Raw genomic sequence first — 23455 nt, 5'->3', positions numbered from 1 at the left:
TAAGAAGAAAAAAAACCAGTTTCTTAACCTCTAGTTTGTTCCATGGTACATATGGTAAATTTTTTTTTGAACAAGCAAGATTATTATTACTGTATTATTTGTCATGAAGATTATGTAGACTGTGGTTAATGTTGCTTCAGTTGCAGGAGTTTCATCTTGTTTACTGCTTGGACTGTACTGCAGCTTCTGTTAGGAAAGCAGGGAAGTCCAGCGACCCTTCTCCATTTTTTTTATTTTTTTTCACACAAGGTAGTTCCACTGACCTTGCAGTTCTATACTGTAGTTCCAATGCTTTTCTTACCCCATTGCAACATGAACTACCTACTCATAATGGTACTGTATCTTATTCTTATCCTACCAACGCTGTCCCAGGCATCTGGACTGGGTTCTTTTGAAATCCAGTAGCAAGATACAGTATACAGTAATCAGTTGTGTTAAAAGTACATTAGCAAGTGCATGCTTATTGAATGATGTCAACCAAACGAAAATGCGTTGTTGTAAGCATCGAAAGAATAATAATATAATGTAATGTTATTTGTTTTACGTCCCACTAACTAATCTTTTATGGTTTTCGGAGATGCCGAGGTGCCAGAATTTAGTCCCGCAAGAGTTCTTTTACGTGCCAGTAAATCTACTGACACGAAGCTGAAGTATTTGAGCACCTTCAAATACCACCGGACTGAGCCAGGATCGAACCTGCCAAGTTGGGGTCAGAAGGCCAGCGCCTCAACCGTCTGAGTCACTCAGCCCGGCAGCATCGAAAGAAATCAAAACTGTGAGACAGGTGTAAAATGGTGCGATTTTGCAAAATGTTGCTGCGGATTATGGAGTGGGTGTGTAACAGTGATGGACTGGGTAAAGATAAAATCTAAATTAATTGAGCATTCCTCTAATATACCAAACCACAAAACTATGAAAGAGGATGGGTGTGAAAAGTTAAACGAAACGGTATTTATTTGGTTTACACAACAACGTGAAAAAGGAATACCATTATCCAGTCCTATAATTCAAGAGAAGGCTAAATTATTATTGGCTACAAAGTTAGGGGATGATGGAAAGGACTTCAAGGCTAATTCAGGATGGCTAGATAGATTTATAAATATATATGGCATACGTCAGTTACATCTAAGTGGCGAGAAGCTTTCCACAGACCCACTGGCTGCTGATGTTTTTAAAACAGAATTTGAAGAGATCATTGATGGACTGACAAAAGATAAGGTGTATAATGCTGACGAAACAGGGTTAAATTTTAAAATGTTGCCATAACATTCTCAGCATCAATAAAAGAAAAATCTGCACCAGGTCACAAAATGAATAAGGAGAAGATTACAGTTTTAGCATGTGCTAATGCTTCAGGCACTCATAGGCTGCTACTAATGTGTATAGGAAAATAGAAAAACCCTAGATCTTTTTAAAATATTGCCGCCACTGCCTTACCAGTTTATTATAGATCTCAAACAAGTGCCTGAATGTCTTTGCCCAGAAAAGCAATTTTGTGGATTGACAATGCCCCAAAACACCCAGGGAAGTTGGAAAGTGGTGATATTTAATTTGGTTTCTGCCCCCTAATATGATGAGCTTAGTTCAACCCATGGATTAGTGTGTTCTGGAAGTATTCAAACGCCATTATCGTGAGTTTCTGCTACAATCTATTCTGAGTATTGTGAATTATCCGGTAAAAAGTCTTATGGATTCGTTGAAGTCTATGAACATGAAACATGTGATTTATTGATGTGCCCAATCCTGGAAAAAGATTACATCAGTGAATCTGTGTAATTCCTGGAACAAACTGTATGAACAGATTTTTTTTTCGGAAGATGAGGACAATGATGACAACCTGCAAGAAATGGTGAAACAAATTCCAGAATGTGAGAATGTTAACCAGTGTGAGGTGAACGAGTGGTTACAATCAGATGATGCTGAACTTTATCTAACAGACCAAGAAATAGTGGATTCCATGTTACTGCCAAGGGTTGAAACAGACTACTCCAACCTTGACAACAGCAGTTCTGAGAATCGAGTTACAGCAGATGATGGATTTAATGCATTGGAGGTAAGATTGATTTTGAATTTTAATTAAAATATGGTACCACACGCTTTAATTACAGTACGATAATAAAATTACTGTATACAGTATTCAGTTCAGTAGTAACAAAAGAAATTTTTCCAGACTGCTTTGCACTTTGTTGCACAAAGCAATGAATCTACACAAGCTGATGTATTGTTGATTAAACGGTGGCGTGACATAGCTGCACGACAGCGCTGCACCAAGAAAATTCAGAAGAAAATCATTGATTTTATACAATGAGCGACATTATGTAAACATTTTAATGTTAATGTATGGTATGCACCTTTGCTTAACAGAGTTTATGCATTTTTATTTTGACATTTAACTTCCAAAAATATTTACCATGTGTCATCAAAAAAAAAAAGTGTCAACCGAAGTGGCTCTGCCCCCTTTATTTCAGATAAATGGGGTTCTTCTGTATAGGATGTACCATACATACAGCAAGCAATAGGTAGCAAAGTTGGAAAATTCTATGGAATGTCTAGTAATGCAATATAGTCTTTTATTATTATTAGGTTCGTTACGACCTCTGAGGATTACGAGTGACTTGTTCGGTACGTCTTCTTTCTTCCCAATACCTCTTCATTCTCTCACTCCTCCTCTTTCTCTCGGCTTCCATGATCTGAATCTGGATCCTGGTGTCTGTCCATCTGCGACCTTCCACGAGCTTTTTGTATTTGGACCTATCGTGTACTGTCATCAGTGGATATTTTTCCTTTATGCCAATAGTCTCCCAATCTTCTCTGACTTCCTTCATCCACTTATTTCCAGTTAAGCAGGTTGCATTCCATATCTTCTTCGTCAGCCTACTGTCATCCATCCTCATGAGATGTCCAACAAATCCTAACCTTCTCTTTCTTATCACACTCGAGATTGGTTCTATACTTTCATATAGTTCCTGCCTTGATCTGTGTACCCAGATTTCACCTTGCGTTTTGGTGCCCCATATATGTCTCAAGATTCTTCTTTCCTCCTTCTCCAATTGTATGCATGCTCTCTTGCCCAATGTCAGTGTTTCAGTTGCATATAATGCAGCATTCCTGATGGTTATCATGTAGTGTCGCAGTTTGGCATTCCTCGAGAGGTTCTTCTTTCCATATGTAGTCATGGCTGCATATCGTAGTTTCAGCAGCAGTTGAGCTCTGTCTGTGGTACTTTTGTTGCTTTGTACTTTACCCGTGATGTTCTCACCTAGGTACCGGAAGCTGTCGACTCTCTCTACCCCTTGGCCTTTTACATTCCAATCGGTCTTCATATTCAGTACCTTCGTCTTGTTGTAGGCTATTTTTAGACTAACCTTTGCTGCAGTCTCAGCTAGATTTGCTAGTGTCAACTTCGCATCTTCTTCCTTCTCATGTAACAACACCATATCATCTGTGAAGGCAAGGCAATCCACTATGACATTGTTTTTGATCTTATATCCAATCTGTACACCTTCAATTGCCATGGTTCTGTTCAACTGTCTCCACTGCTTCACCACTTCATCCAAAACTAGGTTAAATAATATTGGCAATAGACCATCCCCTTATCGGACTCCTGTCTTAATTTCAAAGCTGTCTAACAACATACTCCGGTATTTTTCTCTAGCGGTTGTAGCCTGCAATGTTTCCCCCACCAATGCATGTGTCATAGAATCCAATCCTCTGTTGCGTAGGATGTTCAGTAGTGTGTTCCTGTCTATCGAGTCGTAGGCTTTTGCGAAGTCTACAAATGTAAATATTGTGTCCTTTCCTTTCCTGTGTCTGTGTTCTATGATTTTCTTGAGTCCAAAGATCTGTTCTATGCAGTTTCTCCCTTTCTGGAAACCACCCTGGTATTCTCCTATGGTCGATTCAAGCTGTGCTTCCACTCTGTTCAGCAATAATCTCGAGAGTATCTTGTACCCAATGTTTAGCAGTGAGATACCTGTGTAGTTATCTAGTATTCTTTTGTCTCCTTATGTACTGGTATAATTATGGCTTCTTTCCAGTCGCTAGGTATCTTCTTATTTATCCAGATGTCCATTATTATTCTGTACATGCTTTCTTCCATTGCAGGACCACCCCATTTGATCTCCTTGGTGCATATACCATCATTACCTACCGCTTTGTTGTTCTTGAGATCCTTGATTGCCTTCACAACTTCTGTTCTGGTGGGTGCTCATCCTTGGTTGATGTCTCTGCTGTACTGTAGAGTCATACTCCCTGTGGGTGCTTCTGTGTTCAGTAGATCTTTGAAATATCTTGCCATTTCCTCGCATATGTCTTTTTTTTACCTATTTTCAACTCACCATCTCGTCCTTTCACAAAAGGTTCTCTCGCCTCATAACCCTTTATCCTACTCTTCATCTACTTAAAGAAGGATCATGATTTGTTTTTCTTAAACGCATATACAGTTTCTTCCAGCCTCTCATTCCACCTTTTCCTTCTGGCGTTCCTGATGGTCTTGGCAGCCATCTTTCTCGCTGCCTCAAATGTTGACAGGTCCTCTTCCTTCTTGGTAGTCTGACACCTTACCCACATCTTCCTCCTGTACTCTACTGCCTCTTCACATTCTTCTGTCCACCACTCATGCTTCCTTCTCTTGTTATTAGTGGACAATCATTTGGATTCTTCTCTAACCTTGTCCTTTAAGTTTTCCCATTTACTCTCCACTGTCAGGTTCTTCACATACTGATCTCGGTTTATGTTCAGCAGTTCTCTGTTGATCTGGTGTGAGTTTGTGTTCGTGTTTCTCCTAGTTCTGTTTGGTACCCATCTACATTTGATTTCAGTGAGATAGTGGTCAGACTCCATTCTGCTGTTTTTCCTGACTTTGGTGTTGATGATTTCTGCATGGTTTTTGTCTCGGATCGCTACGTGGTCTATCTGCCTTTCACCAATTCTATCGCCCGGACTTACCCATGTTGTCTTTTTACTCGCCTTGGCTTTATAGTGTGTGGTCATGATTCTCATCTTGTGTCTTTTGCACAAGTTTGCAAGCCTTTCTCCATTCTTATTTGTTATGTTGTGCGCAGGGCAATCCCCTACAGGGCCTTTGAATCTCCTTTCAGTGCCTCGCTGTGCATTGAAATCCCCCAGCAAGATCATGACACTTCTCTTGTTTGCTTCCGTTACTACCTTATCCAGTGTGTTCCAGAAGTTCTCTGTCCCTGCCTTGTCTGTTTTGTTCTTATCATTTGTGGAGGCATGTGCATTGACAAGCGTATAAGTTTTATTGCCAATTTTCATCACCAAGTATGACAGTCTCTCATTCATACCCCTCCAGTCAACGATACTACTTAAGAAGCTTCGGTCTACTATAAACGCTGTACCAGACATAAACGGCTGTTGCTTCATCTTGATACCCGGTTTTCCCTTCATTATTACATATCCTTCTGATTCCACCGTATCTTCATCTCTGAATCTTGTCTCCTGTAGAACCAGTATGCCAATTCCATGTTCTCTCATTGCCTCCAGGACTTGTTTCAGATTCCCCACTCTGATCATGGCCTGTATGTTGATGGTTCCTAATTTAAAAGTTCTCTAGGGTCTGATCTTGTGTGACCGGCATATTGAGGATGTTGAGGTATTGGGGAGCTCCGACTCTCCCTAGGCACATGATACAGGTTCCCCAGAATCCGACAACCTGCTTGCCTCAACTGAGGTCGACGGGGGATTAACCCTCTGGGGTAAAGTAGTGATTATCATGTGCTCCATGGTTACTTCACAAGCCGAAGTATTAAGCTGCGCTACCGCAATATCAATAGCATGGTTACAACTGAGGTAATAAGCTCCAGAGGGCATTTTATACCTTCTGCCAGGATAATGTTCACCCTAGTTGGTCAGGGCTGGGAGTAGGCATTTCCTCCATACCCCCAATAGCTGTGGTTTTCCCGCCAATACTCGGGTGGCTGACTGCAGTGGTTTCCCACTGGGTGATGGGGTCGCCACATCCCTACGCCTGCAATCTAGTTTTTATAATGATTTTGCACAAATATTTTCAGCATGTTCATTAAACACCAAAACACCAAGGTCATTGACTTGTGAAACAGGAGATATTGAAATGATATTTTCTTTTTGTTTTTAAAGAAAAAGATGTTTTATATTTGTCATTATTAACTTCCAACCCATTTTGCGTACAGTACTTTTCCAGACAAAATAAGTTTTAAACAATCAAGTGGGCAATTAACTTTCATACATTTGTATGTGTCATCAGCAAACAAAAGGAATTTTGAATTCTTAAGTATAATATTTTAATGTCATGGTATCTCACACATTGAGTAACAAAGAGATGGCTGACATTCATTTCATCTAAGAACATGTCAAGAGCAGTGCATGGGAGGCAGCACAATCATACATTGAACCCTTTTCGCACAGAAGACAGCCATGGAACACCACAGCCGATAAGCTTGTTGTAGAAGCTTGTGTGTAAGGAGTCGAACATTCGTGTGAAAGTGCACCAATACTCTATCATACATATATCATAAAAGCTGCCTTCCCCCAAGAGACGCATCTTCCAAAAAGTCACATAGGTCATGTTACTATGAAATGGAGGCACATATGACTGTTAAGTCTGTCAGGTAAGAAATGTTCACAACTGAGTATTAAGAATCATGTGAGGTGCCATGACAACTGTTTCAAATGCCACATATAGAAGATGCAGTTGGCACCCGGTGTGGAGCCTGGTATCTGGAACACAGAGCATTTACAACATTGTAACAGTAACAAATGTGATTACATCATATCTTGGGAATGTTTTGTTTCCCTACCTATATTTATTACAGGACTTTTCTCCTTGTTTTATTATCCTATGCTCACTCCTGCAGGTTGTACCAATAATTTTGAAACAACCTGTGTATCATGAGTATTACCTACTCTTCAGGGGAGGGGGAAATTTAGGGGATATTTCCTTCCCCCCACCTCCCCCAAACCTCCAAAAATAAAACAATTCAATGGAGAAAAATAAATTATTAAGTCCTGATTATAGGTTATTACTGGTTATACAGGGTGATTAATTTGAAAGTGCAGAGCAGAATGCCAAGAATTAGGCACGCTGGGAAGCGGAGACAGCGAATGAAGTGCCCACCATGACAGGCAGGCATAATCGGTTCAAAGAAGTGGCATGATTACGCCTATAGAAACTGAACAAAACTGAACTCACCGGCTACATAGATGCTCTGGACAAACAATTAAATGAATAAACAAATAAATAAATCAACTAGGAAATTAAACTGAACTCACCAGTATTTACAGACGATGCTGAAAGTGATCTCCTTCAGCTGCAATGCAAGCTTCACATCTTGTAATGAGATTTCGAAACACACTTTGTAGTTCATGGACACCGATAGAATGCACAATGTTCCTAATTTCAGTTTTTAATTCTTCTGCAGTTTGAGGATTATTCCTGCAAACTTTTCCTTTAAGATTTCCCCATAAATAAAAATCACATGTGCTTAACACATTGCGGACCGGGTGCCGTTCGCCCCATGCACAGCCCTGCTCCCGGCCACTTTCTAACTACCTCTAAGCTGGAGTGTATGCATACAAATAAACTGCCAGAACTTCAATAGCTTTTGAAAGACTATTGTGTATTTTTCTATTGGCCTTTCTGAATAGTTGTTGAAATGCAGGGTATTTCTTGAAATCTATTTCGGCTCATAGTTTTCAGAAATATTGGTCTTTTTATTAGGGGATCGGTTGGCCAGTAATCTTTCAGACATGATTTCTTCACCTGCCGTATCAATATACACAGAGGATTAATTTTTTAATTTCCCTGCTAGTGACATTAGTCCATTTTAGTGTTTTAGGAGATAAGTTATGAGAATGTGATTTCTGCTCATAGTGTAAGTTTGTCTTTTCAGCTACATACTGAAAAAATTCCTCACCAAACATAAGTCCTGCTACTTTTCCTATGTTTCCAGATTCATTAGGCCATACCTTTATACCAGGAGCACCTTCAGAATCCTCTAACCTAGGTTCACTGTTGTCCATAAGCCAGTCGTCAGAAAACACTGCATTATTTACAATATTTAGAATATTTACACCCGTAACACAAATATACGACTCGTTCTGCGCTTTGTGCGTTCCACACCTTGCCTCGTCATCACTTGAAACATTTCCGTTAGAAGATATTTCATCGTTGAAATCTAAATACTCAGCATCACTTAATATTCGGAGCCTGTATCAGTACATAATTCGCGAATAATTTCGTCTTTGTGTAAACACGTGCGATCGCTAGGCGCTGCAATCTTGCATGGCTCTTCGAACTTTGTAAACATGTTGTCAAGAAATGCAAAGAAAATCTACGATATGAAGAATACTCGAAAACAAATGCGACTATCGATTGTGTAGAACCATACGTAACAGAGTTCTATCACTCTTGACCTCCAAATAGTTCCCATATATCTCAAAAGATAGCACTAAAGTTCAGTCTGCTGGGTCTGCTGCTAACACGAGATAACTCGGGACCGGTCCGCAACGCTCGGCTAGGCAAACACGAGTTTTCTCGGGACCGGTCCACAATGTGTTAAATCAGGTGAACGAGGGGGCCATAAGCCTTTACTGATGATCTGATCATTATCGAATATTTCCCGTAACCATCGCATAGAGCTACGCACCATATGGGCCATTGCACTATCCTGCTGGAAATAGCCGTACCTTTTCTCTTCTTCAGTCAGATCAGCAAAAAATGGTTCCAGAATGTTGTGAATATAACGGTCAGAAGTAATCGTGTCCTGAAAAAATATTGGACTAATAATTCGTCGGGCACTGATAGTGCACCACACACCCACCTTCACATCATGCAGAGGTCACGGCTGTAAAATGTGCAGGTTGTCTGTATCCCAGATTCTATTGTTCTGTGAATTGACATATCCACTCAAATGAAACCAGGCTTCGTCGCTCATAAAAAGAAAGTTCAGATCCACAATACCGTCATTTACACTATTTATTAGCTAATTGCAAAAGCGTATTCTTGCATTGAAATCTGTAGGCAGTATGTTATGGACTGAATGAGTCTGATAAGATTGCAAACATAACAATTTTGTTTCATTACGTGCTGAAGAAGGTGAAATACCACTTTCCTGAGCTTCTCTCCAAAGCGACTTATGTGGACTGACCTGGAGTCTTGCCTGTATATCTTCTAACCTCTCCCGTGTGAGAGCTGTTCTCCTTTGCTTCTTTTTCTTATTGCTTATGGAACCAGTACTATGCCACTTGTAAACGAGCTGATGCACGTAACGTTTTGATGGTACTGTCGCACCAGGAAATTGTCTACGGAATTTTCGAAGGCACCTTTTAACTGGTTTCTTCTTCTTGTGCAAATAACACTCGACCAAAAATATTCTTTGCTCTATAGTGTATTTAACCATCATGAAAATAACCTCACAACACACCGTAAAAGTCCAATATTCTCTAACTGAGGGACAGAGTGCTAAACAGATACGCGCTGCAGTGAACACTTCTTATCTCGCCGTGTTGACAGAAGCCATCTGGCGCTCGCTCGGGACTTCCCACGGCATGCGAGAAGAACTCTGAACACTTAAATTATTCTCTCTGTATAATGTGTGTTAAACTCCTTGATGTGTAATAATTTTGTGTGGCTATTTTCAGACCCTCCGATGAGGGTGAACCACATCTGCCATGTGTAGGTAACTGCATGTTATTCTGGAGGAGGATAGTGTTATGTGTGGTGTGTGAGTTGCAGGGATGTTGAAGACAGTACAAACACCCAGTCCCCAAGCTATTGGAATTAACCAATGCAGGTTAAAATCCCCGAACTGGCCAGGAATCGATTCCGGGACCCCTGTGACCAAAGGCAAGCATGCTAACCATTTAGCCATGGAGCCACACACTCCTTGATGTTAATTGTTAGTAGTAATATGATGCATACGTTTCTCAATGTAGAACAGTATGTAGAGGTGACACATTTCAAACAAAGTCCAGCTCCATGGTTAAAAGGTCCAGAAGGTCTCAGGTTTCTTTATATTTAATTTTTTTTTTTTTTTGTTCTTTACAAGTTGATTTACGTTGCACCGACACAGATAGATCTTAGGGCAATGTTGGGATAATAAAGGGCTAGGAGTGAGAAGGAAGCAGGCATGGCCTTAATTAAGGTACAGCCCTAGCATTTGCCGTGTGTGAAAATAGGAAATCACAGAAAACCATCTTCAGGGCTGCCGGCAGTGGGTTTCGAACCCACTATCTCCCGAATGTAAGCTCACAGCTGCATGCCCCTAACCGCACATCCAATTCTCTCGGTGGTTGTAGCTTCATTACCTGTTTAGTGATGATCCTTTTCTACTTTAAGGAAATTAAATACCTATTTAAGGAGCTCGGTATCAAATGATCAGTTAACTGTTTGGGTCTTTTGTTTGTTCAGTAAGCTAAAGTAGTCAAAAACCAGACACTGAACTAGATATTTTTGGAAAGGCTAAATGTTCCCTTCCTTCGATGTTATAAGAATGACTTTTTAAAACAATTTGTAGGGTTTCTTTTTACTAAGTAGAAGAGTATTACGTTTCTTAAATGTATTGCAAATAATGTTAATTCTGTGTAATACAGGTTCAATACATAAAGAAGTAATCACTTGATATCAGGCTAGAGGAAACTTCTATCAAGCACTTTGTAACCTAATATCGAAACAGAAAGTGCCACTGAAATGCAAGAGAGCCATCTACCAAATCTATTACCAGTATGTTCCGATTCTGACGCATGTGTGCGCGCGTGCGTGTATGTGTGCACGTGCGTGCGTGTGTGTGCGTGCGTGTGTTTGTGTGTGTGTGTGTGTGTGTGTGAGAGAGAGAGAGAGAGAGAGAGAGAGAGACTCTTCGACAATGAGGAGAAAGGAGATGAGCAGGATCCAGGCGTCTGAGATAAGATTTTTTCAAAGAACGGTCAAGAAATCCAGACATAACACATATTAGAAACATGGCTCATAAAGATATCACACCATAGTGTCATCTAGGTTCAGAGGGGATGTACCCATACCGAGCAAGTGGCCATGCAGTTTGGGTCACGTAGCCATCAGCTTGCATTCGAGAGGTAGTGGGTATGAACACTGCCGGCAGCCTTGAAGATGGTTTTTCGTGGTTTCCCATTTTCACACCAGGAAAATGTTGCTGGTTAAAATGGTACATGCAGCTCATCTCCATTGGGGATGTGCCCGAAAAGAGCTGCATGACCTCAGGATGAGAACTTAAGTTCACTCACTCACTCACTCACTCACTCTTAATGCATATCAAGTGGCAAATTGTAGGGCTTTTAGTACATATTTTAAAGGATTTTAGAGCATAGTTGCATGCATATTTTGGACATTTTTACTGCTTATAAAACCTCGGTTTAATTGTAGCGTGATAAATTAAGTTGTCACTGTATGAAACAGTTTATATTTACATCCACCATCTCTTCTCCTCTCAGATGCAAACCAGTTGAGAGAATTCAATGAATGGTATTTTTAACTGACATAAATTTTTGTCATCTAGTTTCATCATATAAATAAAAGTAAAATAACAACTCCTTTAATGGAAAATGTATTTATCAGGATGCTGGAAGAAAAGAGAACTAGTATATCTGCAGCTGCCAGTAAGCTGCGCAATGGGCTGTTTAAGATAGAAGACACAGGAAATAAAGTCAAAGTGATGTCTATTGAGCTGCAAGAGGCAAAAGAAAAAGGTAAGCATCTATAACAACTCATTTTCCTCATATAGGAATAGTAATTCCATTGATGACAACTTCAGAATTATGAAAAAACTTCTTTTATTTCATCCTTCAAGCATTCTTTGATCGGTTCTTGTGTCCTTTCAAACTCACCTTTAATAGACTATAGAAAGCTTGAGTGTTTTTCAGTTTGTATAATGCAACTGCAACTGTTTCATTTTATTAATCAGTGAACTTTGTTAAGAATTTTGGAATTCTGTGGCGCAAGGAAATATGAAAGTGATGTACTGTAAGTTTGACTTAAGACTTGATTGTACATATTGAAAATATTACAAAACCAAAATATACTACAGTAATGGTAGGAATTATCTAATAGTGATAATGGTGATGAGTAGAGGAATTAACCCTTCAAGCCGGTATTAAAAGTTGACCAAGTTTTACCCTACAGCGGTAATACATTTTAGAAACATATCACAATTTTACATGCTATCACAAACATTGCTGTAACTTCTAAATGACTTGTCTGATTTTGTTCAAAATAAGTGGATACGCAGTTCATATCATGCAGATGTTGTATCTACATACAGAAAAGAGGCATGCAAAGTAAAAAATGCCCAATTACCTTCTTGTTGGAATAAAATTCAAATCAACAGGTGTCCATATCCACTCGGGTGAGCATTCACTTAATATCACTATCATTACGTACATAACATGTAATTTCCTGCTGTGCATAATCATCATCACTATCACTTTTCATTATCACTCAGATTATTCTCTTCACTATTTTACCTAATATGAGTTCAAGAACTGCATTAGAAATACAGGCCATGTGAGGATGCCGCCATGTTTACAACATTACATAAAATCAGCTTCATGGTCCGTATCGCACTTCAATAGATTCACAATTAAGTATTTAATTTATTTTCCACCTAGTCGATACAATGATTGCTTAAGGCAATTTTTAATGGTCAAAAGTGGTACATGTTTCGTATATTATCAACATCTTCAGCCACATAACACTGTTTAGATGAAAAATATATAAAATTGACAAAGTAATGCTTTAGAGGAAGTGTCCTTAAAATTAACATAAGATTGACAAGATTAAAACAAACAAATAACTCAAGAGAAAATATATAAATTATTTCTACAATAGAAAGCAGTCGTCAAGGAAACACTTGTACAATATTCCATAGAGAAATTGTCCTAATAAATATTCTTTTCTTAATAATTCATGAAAAAAGATCAATTTATAAATTAAAAATTATACAATTTATAAGTAATTATCGAAATGAAGAAATCCTGATATCACAGTGCGGCTCTTATTATTAATGTAGATGAAAATATAACTAATTCCTAGTTGTCAAATCTTATTAAGCCTGCTTTCCTTTGGAACAGTAACTCCTGTCATTCTTTCACAGTTTGCGCCGGGTGTAATATTGATGATGCAATCTTCCTTGCTCTTGCACCTGAGGAGGTGGAGGAGCGGGGGATATAGGTGTGTCAAGAACTTCCTTGCTGTCACCTATAGCTTCAACTGAGGAGGAACAAGTTGTAGGGCTATCTGTAGGTGGAGAAATTCCAATTCTTTTTTTTTTTTTTTCGTGATCCTTCTCAAGCATTTTCAAATATACTAGAATTTGATAATATAATGGATTCTTATATTCTACAGCCTCATTAAGGTTATCATTTTTCTTTACAAGTTGGTCTAGATGAATGTACAGGTCTTCATATGTGTTCATTAAGCTGCCCTTTTTTAACTTTTTTATGATGGTCAGGTCTTGTTCTATGTTGGTAAATTTATGACCTGTGGCAGTCATGTGTGATCCCATTGCTGAGAATCTTCTATGTTTTTCAGCATTCTCAGCAATGGGATCACACATGACTGCCACAGGTCATAAATTTACCAACATAGAACAAGACCTGACCATCATAAAAAAGTTAAAAAAGGGCAGCTTAATGAACACATATGAAGACCTGTACATTCATCTAGACCAACTTGTAAAGAAAAATGATAACCTTAATGAGGCTGTAGAATATAAGAATCCATTATATTATCAAATTCTAGTATATTTGAAAATGCTTGAGAAGGATCACGAAAAAAAAAAAAGAATTGGAATTTCTCCACCTACAGATAGCCCTACAACTTGTTCCTCCTCAGTTGAAGCTATAGGTGACAGCAAGGAAGTTCTTGACACACCTATATCCCCCGCTCCTCCACCTCCTCAGGTGCAAGAGCAAGGAAGATTGCATCATCAATATTACACCCGGCGCAAACTGTGAAAGAATGACAGGAGTTACTGTTCCAAAGGAAAGCAGGCTTAATAAGATTTGACAACTAGGAATTAGTTATATTTTCATCTACATTAATAATAAGAGCCGCACTGTGATATCAGGATTTCTTCATTTCGATAATTACTTATAAATTGTATAATTTTTAATTTATAAATTGATCTTTTTTCATGAATTATTAAGAAAAGAATATTTATTAGGACAATTTCTCTATGGAATATTGTACAAGTGTTTCCTTGACGACTGCTTTCTATTGTAGAAATAATTTATATATTTTCTCTTGAGTTATTTGTTTGTTTTAATCTTGTCAATCTTATGTTAATTTTAAGGACACTTCCTCTAAAGCATTACTTTGTCAATTTTATATATTTTTCATCTAAACAGTGTTATGTGGCTGAAGATGTTGATAATATACGAAACATGTACCACTTTTGACCATTAAAAATTGCCTTAAGCAATCATTGTATCGACTAGGTGGAAAATAAATTAAATACTTAATTGTGAATGTTTACAACAATCGGCATCGATGAAACAAATTCTTTTTACTCCAACAGAATGCCACATTAAGGTAGAATATACTCCCCTTCATAGAATGATGCCCTGTGCTGTGAGCCGTGCTGAAAGTTCACATTGACAACCAACAGGTGGCATGCAAACCATTGCTAGCCTAGTCCATACAGGTATATGTCAAACTGCTCCTGGCTTATGTTTTGTAGGTCCGTACACATACACATCAAACCAGCTTGAGCGGTTAAAGAAGGAAAAGGAGCTATCAAAATTGGAGACAAAGAACTGGAAAGAGTAGAACACTTCAAACACTTGGGAAGTGAACTAACTGAAAATGAAATACTGGATATGGAAATTAGTAGAAGAATACAACTGGGGAGTGCCTTTTACCAACAGGTATGGCGATTAATAGATAAAGATGTATCAACGAAGGCTAAAGAAGTAATGTACTTAGGCAGTACCATATGGCTGATAAAGCAGGCATGAGGCAGTTTCTAAAAAGTAACCATGATCGGCAGAAAACGGTAAATAAAAATGTAAACAGACTCTGGGATGGGTTTAAAGAAATTGTTGAGGAATGTGAAAACAGGTTTGTACCTTTAAGGGTGGTAAGGAATGGTAAAGACCCACCTTATTATAATAGAGAAATAAAGAGACTAAGAAGGAGGTGCAGACTTGAAAGAAATAGAGTTAGAAATGGCTGTGGAAGTAAGGAGAAATTGAAGGAACTTACTAGAAAATTGAATCTAGCAAAGAAGACAGCTAAGGATAACATGATGGCAAGCATAATTGGCAGTCATACAAATTTTAGTGAAAAATGGAAGGGTATGTATAGGTATTTTAAGGCAGAAACAGGTTCCAAAAAGGACATTCCAGGAATAATTTATGAACAAGGAGAGTATGTATTAGGGTTGGGCACTATGTCCCTGTTTCGACACAAGGTGCCGGTGCACAGTTATGTTCCGCTGTTCCAGAACACTGAGTGTCAATTGTTCCGAAACATTCTCAAGCGAGCCGGAGACACTGACTCGCTGTCCCATCAGAAGTGCCACTATGCACTGCCCTTCGCCTACTAGCTGAACTGTGCAGTGAGCGCACGGGACGCGGGACTGTAACTGCGCAGTGTAGAGAGAACTTCGAGAGGCAACATTACATGCTCCGCGCCAGTGGGAACTGGGAGTGTGCCTGTACGGCCATGGTCCAGCATAAAGCTGCAGGGAACGTGAACGAACAGTCGGAACACTGAAATTCGCGCCCAATAATCACGTTAAAGGCTGCTTTTAGGTTAAGATTTTTCCGGTCAATATAAAATACACATAACACGATTACAATGGCCGTGCAGGTGTTTAAAAGTAACCAATTCAAGAATATTTTCACCAGTTGAATGTATTGGCCTGTATTGTGAGTAATTAGTGAGTAATTAATATCTCGAAAATTTCCCTCAACACTTTCTCGGGGATTGACGTTAAACATAAATTTGGACTTTAAGGAAACTTTTAAGCCCAAGAAAAATATGGGTCGTCGCTTTCGAATTAAAAATATAACTGGATGAATACATTGTTGTACTTCCGTGCTGTTAGGCCGGGCACACATTGAGAAGCAGTTGGCCGCAGAACAGGGAAGAGCAGAGCAGAACAGCGTGAAGCTTACGAAATTGCGAACTGGACGTGAGCGCACATTGCCATGCAGGGTCTCGTCGGTTTTCAGAAATAACATGTTTTCTTTAGACTCTGTGATACTGGGGCATCCAGTATAAAGAGGCTCTTTTTTCTTTTTCTTCAAGCATTCGCGATTTTTCTCATTTTGTTAGTCATCTTCACAATTTCCCTTGTGCTGATGGCAACACGGTTATTCAGCTTAAGACAATCACAATAAAAACAACCACCTTCGCCAGTTTACAAGACTGAACAATATTTCTATGTTACCGATGTTCGGCGTTCATATGGACTAAGCAAAGAATTTAATTCATGATTATTTTTTATATTTTTTACGTCGCATCGACACAGATAGGTCTTATGGCAACGATGGAATAGGAAAGGGCTAGGAATGGGAAGGAAGCGACCGAGGCCTTAATTAAGGTACAGCCCCCCTAGCATTAGCCTGGTGAGAAAATGGGAAACCACGGAAAATTATCTTCACGGTTGCCGACAGTGGGGTTCGAACCCCCCTATCTCCTGAATGCAAGCTCATAGCAAGGCGATCCTAACCGCACGACTAACTTGCATGGTAAATTCATTAATAGGATCACGGTGGGGGAGAGGGAAAAATATGTATTTACAAATGTACTGCTAGATTTTCATCTAGTTGTCACAAGACACAAGATACTAAAATCAATCAACATTGACAATCTGTTGTGAACGCGTTTGCGTTTATATTTGACAAGACATGATAAATGATTTTCCGTATTTATCTCTTCACATAAATGTGATGATGGATGACGACGACGGAGTCGGCGATGATGCTCTCCATAATCAGCATTAGATCTTTGTCTTAAATTCTATATGTTGCCAGAACTTGGGTCACGGATTGTTTCATAGATATATGAGGATTACATTCTTTTGTTTGCTGTTTGTTTAACGTCACACTAACATATCGAAGGTTTTCGGCGACGGAAGAAGGGTGGAAGATTGGGAAGGTAGCGGGCGTGGCCTTAATTAAGGTACAGCCCCAGCATTTGCCTAGTGTGAAAATAGGAAACCACGGAAAACCATCTTCAGGGCTGCTGACAGTAGGGTTCGAACCCACTATCTCCCGAATGCAAGCTCACAGAGGCGCGACCCTAACCGCACGGCCACTTGCTCGATGGATTACATTTTAGGCCTTTCTCTAAACTACCTTGTTACGCAGCGTGAATAAAATGATTTATAGCCTAGACTGTAGTGCCTTATTCCCCAAATTTACATACCAATTTTCATTAAATTCTGTTCAGCCTTTTTCTCACAAACATACGTACATACATACATACATACATACATACATACATACATACATACATACATACATACATACATACATACATACATATATACGTGTCCTGCCCTGTCTGTCAACTTGCGATGGTGCAATGATTTGTGTGGATTACAAAAATCTGCTCTGCGCTGCACTGCTTTAGCTGCTTTGCCTGCATCCCAATGTGCCATATGCTCTCTGCACTTCGAATTCCTTTCCTCTCAACTTCCATTTACTTTCCTCAATATCTTGAAAATTTCCCTCAACACTTTCTCGGGGATTGACGTTAAAAATTAATTTGGACTTTAAGAAAACTTTTAAATCCAAGAAAAATATGGGTCGTTGCTTTGGAATTAAAAATATAACTGGATGAAAACATTGATCTACTTTGGTGCCGTTATGCTCTCTGCACTTCAAATTCCTTCCCTCTCAACTTCCATTTACTTTCTTCAATATCTCAAAAATTTCCCTCAACACTTTCTCTGGGATTGATGTTAAAAATTAAAATGGACTTTAAGGAAACTTTTAAGCCCAAGAAAAATATGGGTCATCGCTTTGGAATTAAAGATATAACTGGATGAAAAAATGTTGACACTCCAACACAGGGCGGCACATAGCCGGTATCGACAGGCAGACAGCCAAGGCCAACAATCTATCTAGTGCGGCCTTGGCACAGCACGCTCGGTTCAGGCAGATTCCAGCTGAAGCGGAGCATGTCCTGTTGCCTCTCGAAGTTCTCTCTAGGACGCAGTTACAGTCCTGTGTCCTGTGTCCCGTGTCTCGGCACTCTGTACCGAAACACTCCGCCTCAAGTTCCTAATGTTGCGGAACAAGTGAACGTTCCGGTCTGCCCAACCCTAGTATGTATGTGAGGATCTTCAAAAATGCAGAAGTATTCAGTCAGCAGTATGTAAAGATTGTTGGTTACAAGGATAATGTCCAGGTAGAGGAGGAGACTAAGGCCAAAAAAGTATTAAAATTTACATATGATAATAATGACATTTACAATAAGATACAGTACAAAAGTTGAAAACTAGAAAAGCGGCTGGAATTGATCAGATTTCTGGGGATATACTAAAGACAATGGGTTGGGATATAGTACCATATCTGAAGTACTTATTTGATTATTGTTTGGTCAAAGGAGCTATACCAGATGAATGGAGAGTTGCTATAGTAAGCCCTATGTATAAAGGAAAGGGTGATAGACATAAAGCTGAAAATTACAGGCCAGTAAGTTTGATGTGCATTGTATGTAAGCTTTGGGAAGGCATTCTTTCTGATTATATTAGACATGTTTGTGAAATTAATAACTGGTTCGATAGAAGGCAGTTCAGTTTTCGGAAAGGTTATTCCACTGAAGCTCAACTTGTAGGATTCCAGCAAGATATAGCAGATATGTTGGATTCTGGAGGTCAAATGGACTGTATCGCAATTGACCTGTCTAAAGCACTTGATAGGGTAGATCAAGGGAGACTACTGGCAAAAATGAGTGCAATTGGACTAGACAAAATGGTGACTGAATGGGTTGCTATATTTCTAGAAAATAGATCTCAGAGAATTAGAGTAGGCAAAGCTTTGTCTGACCCTGTAATAATTAAGAGGGGAATTCCTCAAGGCAGTATTATCGGACCTTTATGTTTTCTTATATATATAAATGATATGAGTAAAGGAGTGGAATCGGAGGTAAGGCTTTTTGCGGATGATGTTATTCTCTATAGAGTAATAAATAAGTTAGAAGATTTTGAGCAACTGCAGTGTGACCTCGAAAATGTTGTGAGATGGACAGCAGGCAATGGTATGATGATAAACGGGGTTAAAAGTCAGGTTGTGAGTTTCACAAATAGGAAAAGTCCTTTCAGTTTTAATTACTGCGTTGATGGGGTGAAAGTTCCTTTTGGGGATCATTGTAAATATCTAGGTGTTAATATAAGGAAAGATCTTCATTGGGGTAATCACATAAATGGGATTGTAAATAAAGGGTACAGATCTCTGCACATGGTTATGAGGGTGTTTAGGGGTTGTAGTAAGGATGTAAAGGAGAGGGCATATAAGTCTCTGGTAAGACCCCAACTAGAGTATGGTTCCAGTGTATGGGACCCTCACCAGGATTACCTGATTCAAGAACTGGAAAAAATCCAAAGAAAAGCAGCTCGATTTGTTCTGGGTGATTTCCAACAAAAGAGTAGCGTTACAAAAATGTTGCAAAGTTTGGGTTGGGAAGAATTGAGAGAAAGAAGGAGAGCTGCTTGACTAAGTGGTATGTTCCGAGCTGTCAGCAGAGAGAGGGCGTGGAATGACATTAGTAGACGAATAAGTTTGAGTGGCGTTTATAAAAGTAGGAAAGATCACAATATGAAGATAAAGTTGGAATTCAAGAGGACAAATTTGGGCAAATATTCATTTATAGGAAGGGGAGTTAGGGATTGGAATAACTTACCAAGGGAGACGTTCAATAAATTTCCAATTTCTTTGAAATCATTTAGGAAAAGGCTAGGAAAACAACAGATAGGCAATCTGCCACCTGGGCGACTGCCTTAAATGCAGATCAGTATTGACTGATTGATTGATCATTGCAACACTCTTTCATTATTATACCACCATCGGATATTATTTACTATAATGGCATATGCAGCAGAAACCTGGACAATGATTCAGAGAGATGGGAGTAGAGAACAGGCAGCTGAATGAAATTCTTGAGGAGTGTGGTACTGAAGACGAGGAGGGATAGAGTGAGAAATGAATACATATGAAAAGAGCTAAATGTGTAAAATCTAAATGACAAACTAGAACAGAACAGATTGAGGTGATTTGAATGTGTCAAGCGGATGAAAGAAGAAAAATTGCCAAGCACTGAAAGACAGATGACAGGGTGGAGAGGACAAGGGAGACCAGGATTACGATGGATGGACTCTGTGAAGAACAGCATAGTACAACAGAACCTGGACTGGAACACAGTGTTAGATGAGGAATGGTGGAGAGACAGGACGAAGTGGAGTGGAACCATATTTGCCCTTACCCAGTTTCAGCTGGAAAAGGGAAATTGATGATGATGGTGATGATGATGATTACAAATCCATTTTATGCTTTGAACAGTTAATATATTCAGCCAATATTCAGATATTCAGTCAATTATCATAAAACAAATTCCAGAGATTATTAGAAGATGTTTGGAAGATAATTACAAAAATATGATCCTCTTATCTTAATGCTAAAAGGTGAAAATCGTAAATCTTTCTTGCTTTCTTTCTTTCTTTCTTTCTTTCTTTCTTTCTTTCTTTCTTCCTTCCTTTCTTAATCTGTTTACCCTCCAGGGTCAGTTTTTCCCTCGGACTCTATGAGGGATCCCACCTCTACTGCCTCAAGGGCAGTGTCCTGGAGTGTGAGACTTTTGGGTTGGGGGATACAACTGGGAAGGATGACCATTGCTCAGGTGGCCTCGTCTGCTGTGCTGAACAGGGGTCTTGTGGAGGGATGGGAAGATTGGAAGGGACATGCAAGGAAGAGGGAAGGAAGCGGCCGTGGCCTTAAGTTAGATACCATCCTGGCATTTGCCTGGAGGAAAAGTGGGAAACCACAAGAAACCCCTTTGAGGATGGTGGAAGTGGGAATCAAATCCACCTCTACTCATTTGACCTCCCGAAGCTGAGTGGATCCCGTTCCAGCCCTCATACCACTTTTCAAATTTCATGGCAGAGCCAGGAATCAAACCTGGCCTCCGGGGGAGGCAGCTAATCATGCTAACCACTACACCACAGAGGCAGACAAAATGGTAAATTATCACATAATAATAGCAAAAATGCTGAAATCATGGCAAAAGCATTCAGCAAACTTTTGAATTGTGCAGAACCAAAGGAATTTCTACAAATTCCTACAAATACTCCAATAAAAACAAAAATTAATAATATAAATCCTCCATTCCCAGAAGTAGAAAATGCACTCAAAGAATTAAAAAACTGTAAGGCATGTGGAGAAGGTCAGACTTTTGTCGAAATGTGGAAATATGCAAGTAATACTGTGCAGCAAGATAAAAGTACAGCTTAAATTTATGTGTCAGTTTGCACATTTATCTGGAAGTTCAGTAATAATAAAATGTACGACGACTTTCATTTATGTGCAGTCTGGGAGAATATTCTCTGGTTTAGCTATACTGAAGTTGCAGAGGCAGGTAACACTCTTATCTGGGACTTTGCTCCTATTGGGGACACTGCTGTAAGAATCAACATGGCTGAACATCATGATGAATCTGCATCTGCAGATGCTATACGAAAAATAAGTTAGTATAATATAATCTATGTATATATTTCTAAAATATATCGTGCTTCCCGTGCAGCTATCACAGAGTTTTTAAGGACTTCCTGAGCTAGCTTATTGTTGCCACTAACTATGTGAGTTGCACACAAGCAGTTTAGTGAAAAGTTTCGTTGCTAGCCATAGTCGTTACAGCCTCATCGCTTAGTGCTGCCACGCTGTTATTTGTCAGTTCGAATCCAATTAGTTGAATACTTTTTTGCCTTCCAAAGTTGGTCAGCAGGGTATTTGAGGTGGTAGTATACATTTCCTACTCACTAGAGTGTGTGCCAAAAGCTTGGGTTCTATTCCAAACCTCTCCACAGCACTCATATGGAGTAAGGGTATATGACGTTGCTCATGGTGATTTGTCCATCGAATGAGGACGTTAAGGTTATATATTTTTGACTTCATAGCAACTTGCTACTAAACATACTCTAAAGTGATATAAATGCTTACCAATACTACTCTAACATTGTCTTGAAAGAAAAGTAACTGCTTATTACAGATTATAAATGTCATGTTAGATCTGTATCGACGGTTGAACTTCTTAAAAAACTGTACAAAATTATTTGGATTATCCTCCTAGTCGATACTACAGTACAATATTTGCATCCAATTTATTATTGTTATTTATTTATTATTGTTTTATTATTATTGTTGAAGTAGTGAAACATTTTAAATATTTGAGCAGCATGATGTCACAAGATGGAAATTTGGATGGAGAAATTGATTTAAGAATACAGCAGTCTGCAAGTGTGCGAGAGACGTTGTATGGAACAAAGATGTGCCAATGAAGTGCAAGAAGGTTTTATACTCGTCTTACTATGAACCTATACTGACTGACCTATGCTTCAGCAGCCTGGACATTGACTAAGCGGAACCAAAGTAAGATACAAGCAGCTGAAATGAGGTTCTCGAGGAGCATCCAGGGAAAGACAAGACGAGATAGAATATGAAATGAGGAAATAAGGAGAAGCGTGGGAGTGTGTAAACTTCAAGAAGAAATTGATATAGCAAAGCTAAAATGGTTTGGACACATGATGAGAATGCCAGTTGAGAGAATACCAAAGAGAACATTCATGGATACAGAGACTGCAAAGAGACCTAGGAGATGGCGTAGAATGAGATGGAGGAGCTCTATTGTGGACTGTATTGCAAATAGTGGAGTTGATAGCAATAAAGTACTAGACAAGAGGAGTGTTGGAAAGATCCAGTAAGGTGCAGGGCTTTGGTACATTACCCTACCCAAAGATAATCTGGAAGAAGAAGAAGAAGAAGAAGAAGAAGAAGAAGAAGAAGAAGAAGAAGAAGAAGAAGAAGAAGAAGAAGAAGAAGAAGAAGAAGAAGAAGAAGAAGAAGAAGAAGAAGAAGAAGAAGAAGAATAATGATGATGTTGCGTTGATTACCATTAAATATTTTAGTGTTGAAGGGAGATGTATAGTGTGTGCCTGATATTTTTGATTTATTATATATGTCTTACTGAGGATGACCCTATGCCATGTTGAAACATGCCTATATAATATTTTGTCGTAATTGGATGTAAATATTGTAGTATTGACTAGGACGATAAACCAAATAATATTGTACCATTTTGTAAGAAGTAACTACTTATTAAATTAGCAATAAAAATTGAGTAACTAATAATAAAATTACTCATCCTCCACCATATGCATGCTACCTATTAGTGGTATCCAGGTTTCTGAATTTATTTTACATCTTAACAAAATTGATGGCA

At 39.0% G+C, this 23455-nt stretch overlaps 1 protein-coding gene across 1 annotated transcript in view; it reads left to right on the top strand.

Moving 5' to 3' along the window:
* Positions 1-23455, top strand: part of kl-2 (dynein heavy chain 2, axonemal kl-2) — a 638176-nt gene that overhangs the window by 413732 nt on the left and 200989 nt on the right. Inside the window, exon 58 of the mRNA XM_068229141.1 lies at positions 11570-11700. Within this exon, the coding sequence (XP_068085242.1) occupies positions 11570-11700 (131 nt within the window). The remainder of the gene's footprint in view (positions 1-11569; positions 11701-23455) is intronic.

Source organism: Anabrus simplex, chromosome 9 (genome assembly GCF_040414725.1).
Source record: "Anabrus simplex isolate iqAnaSimp1 chromosome 9, ASM4041472v1, whole genome shotgun sequence".
Classification (NCBI taxonomy): Eukaryota; Metazoa; Arthropoda; class Insecta; order Orthoptera; family Tettigoniidae; genus Anabrus; species Anabrus simplex.
Note: the sequence above shows the minus strand (reverse complement) of the source record. Positions and strands in the feature narration are given on the sequence as shown.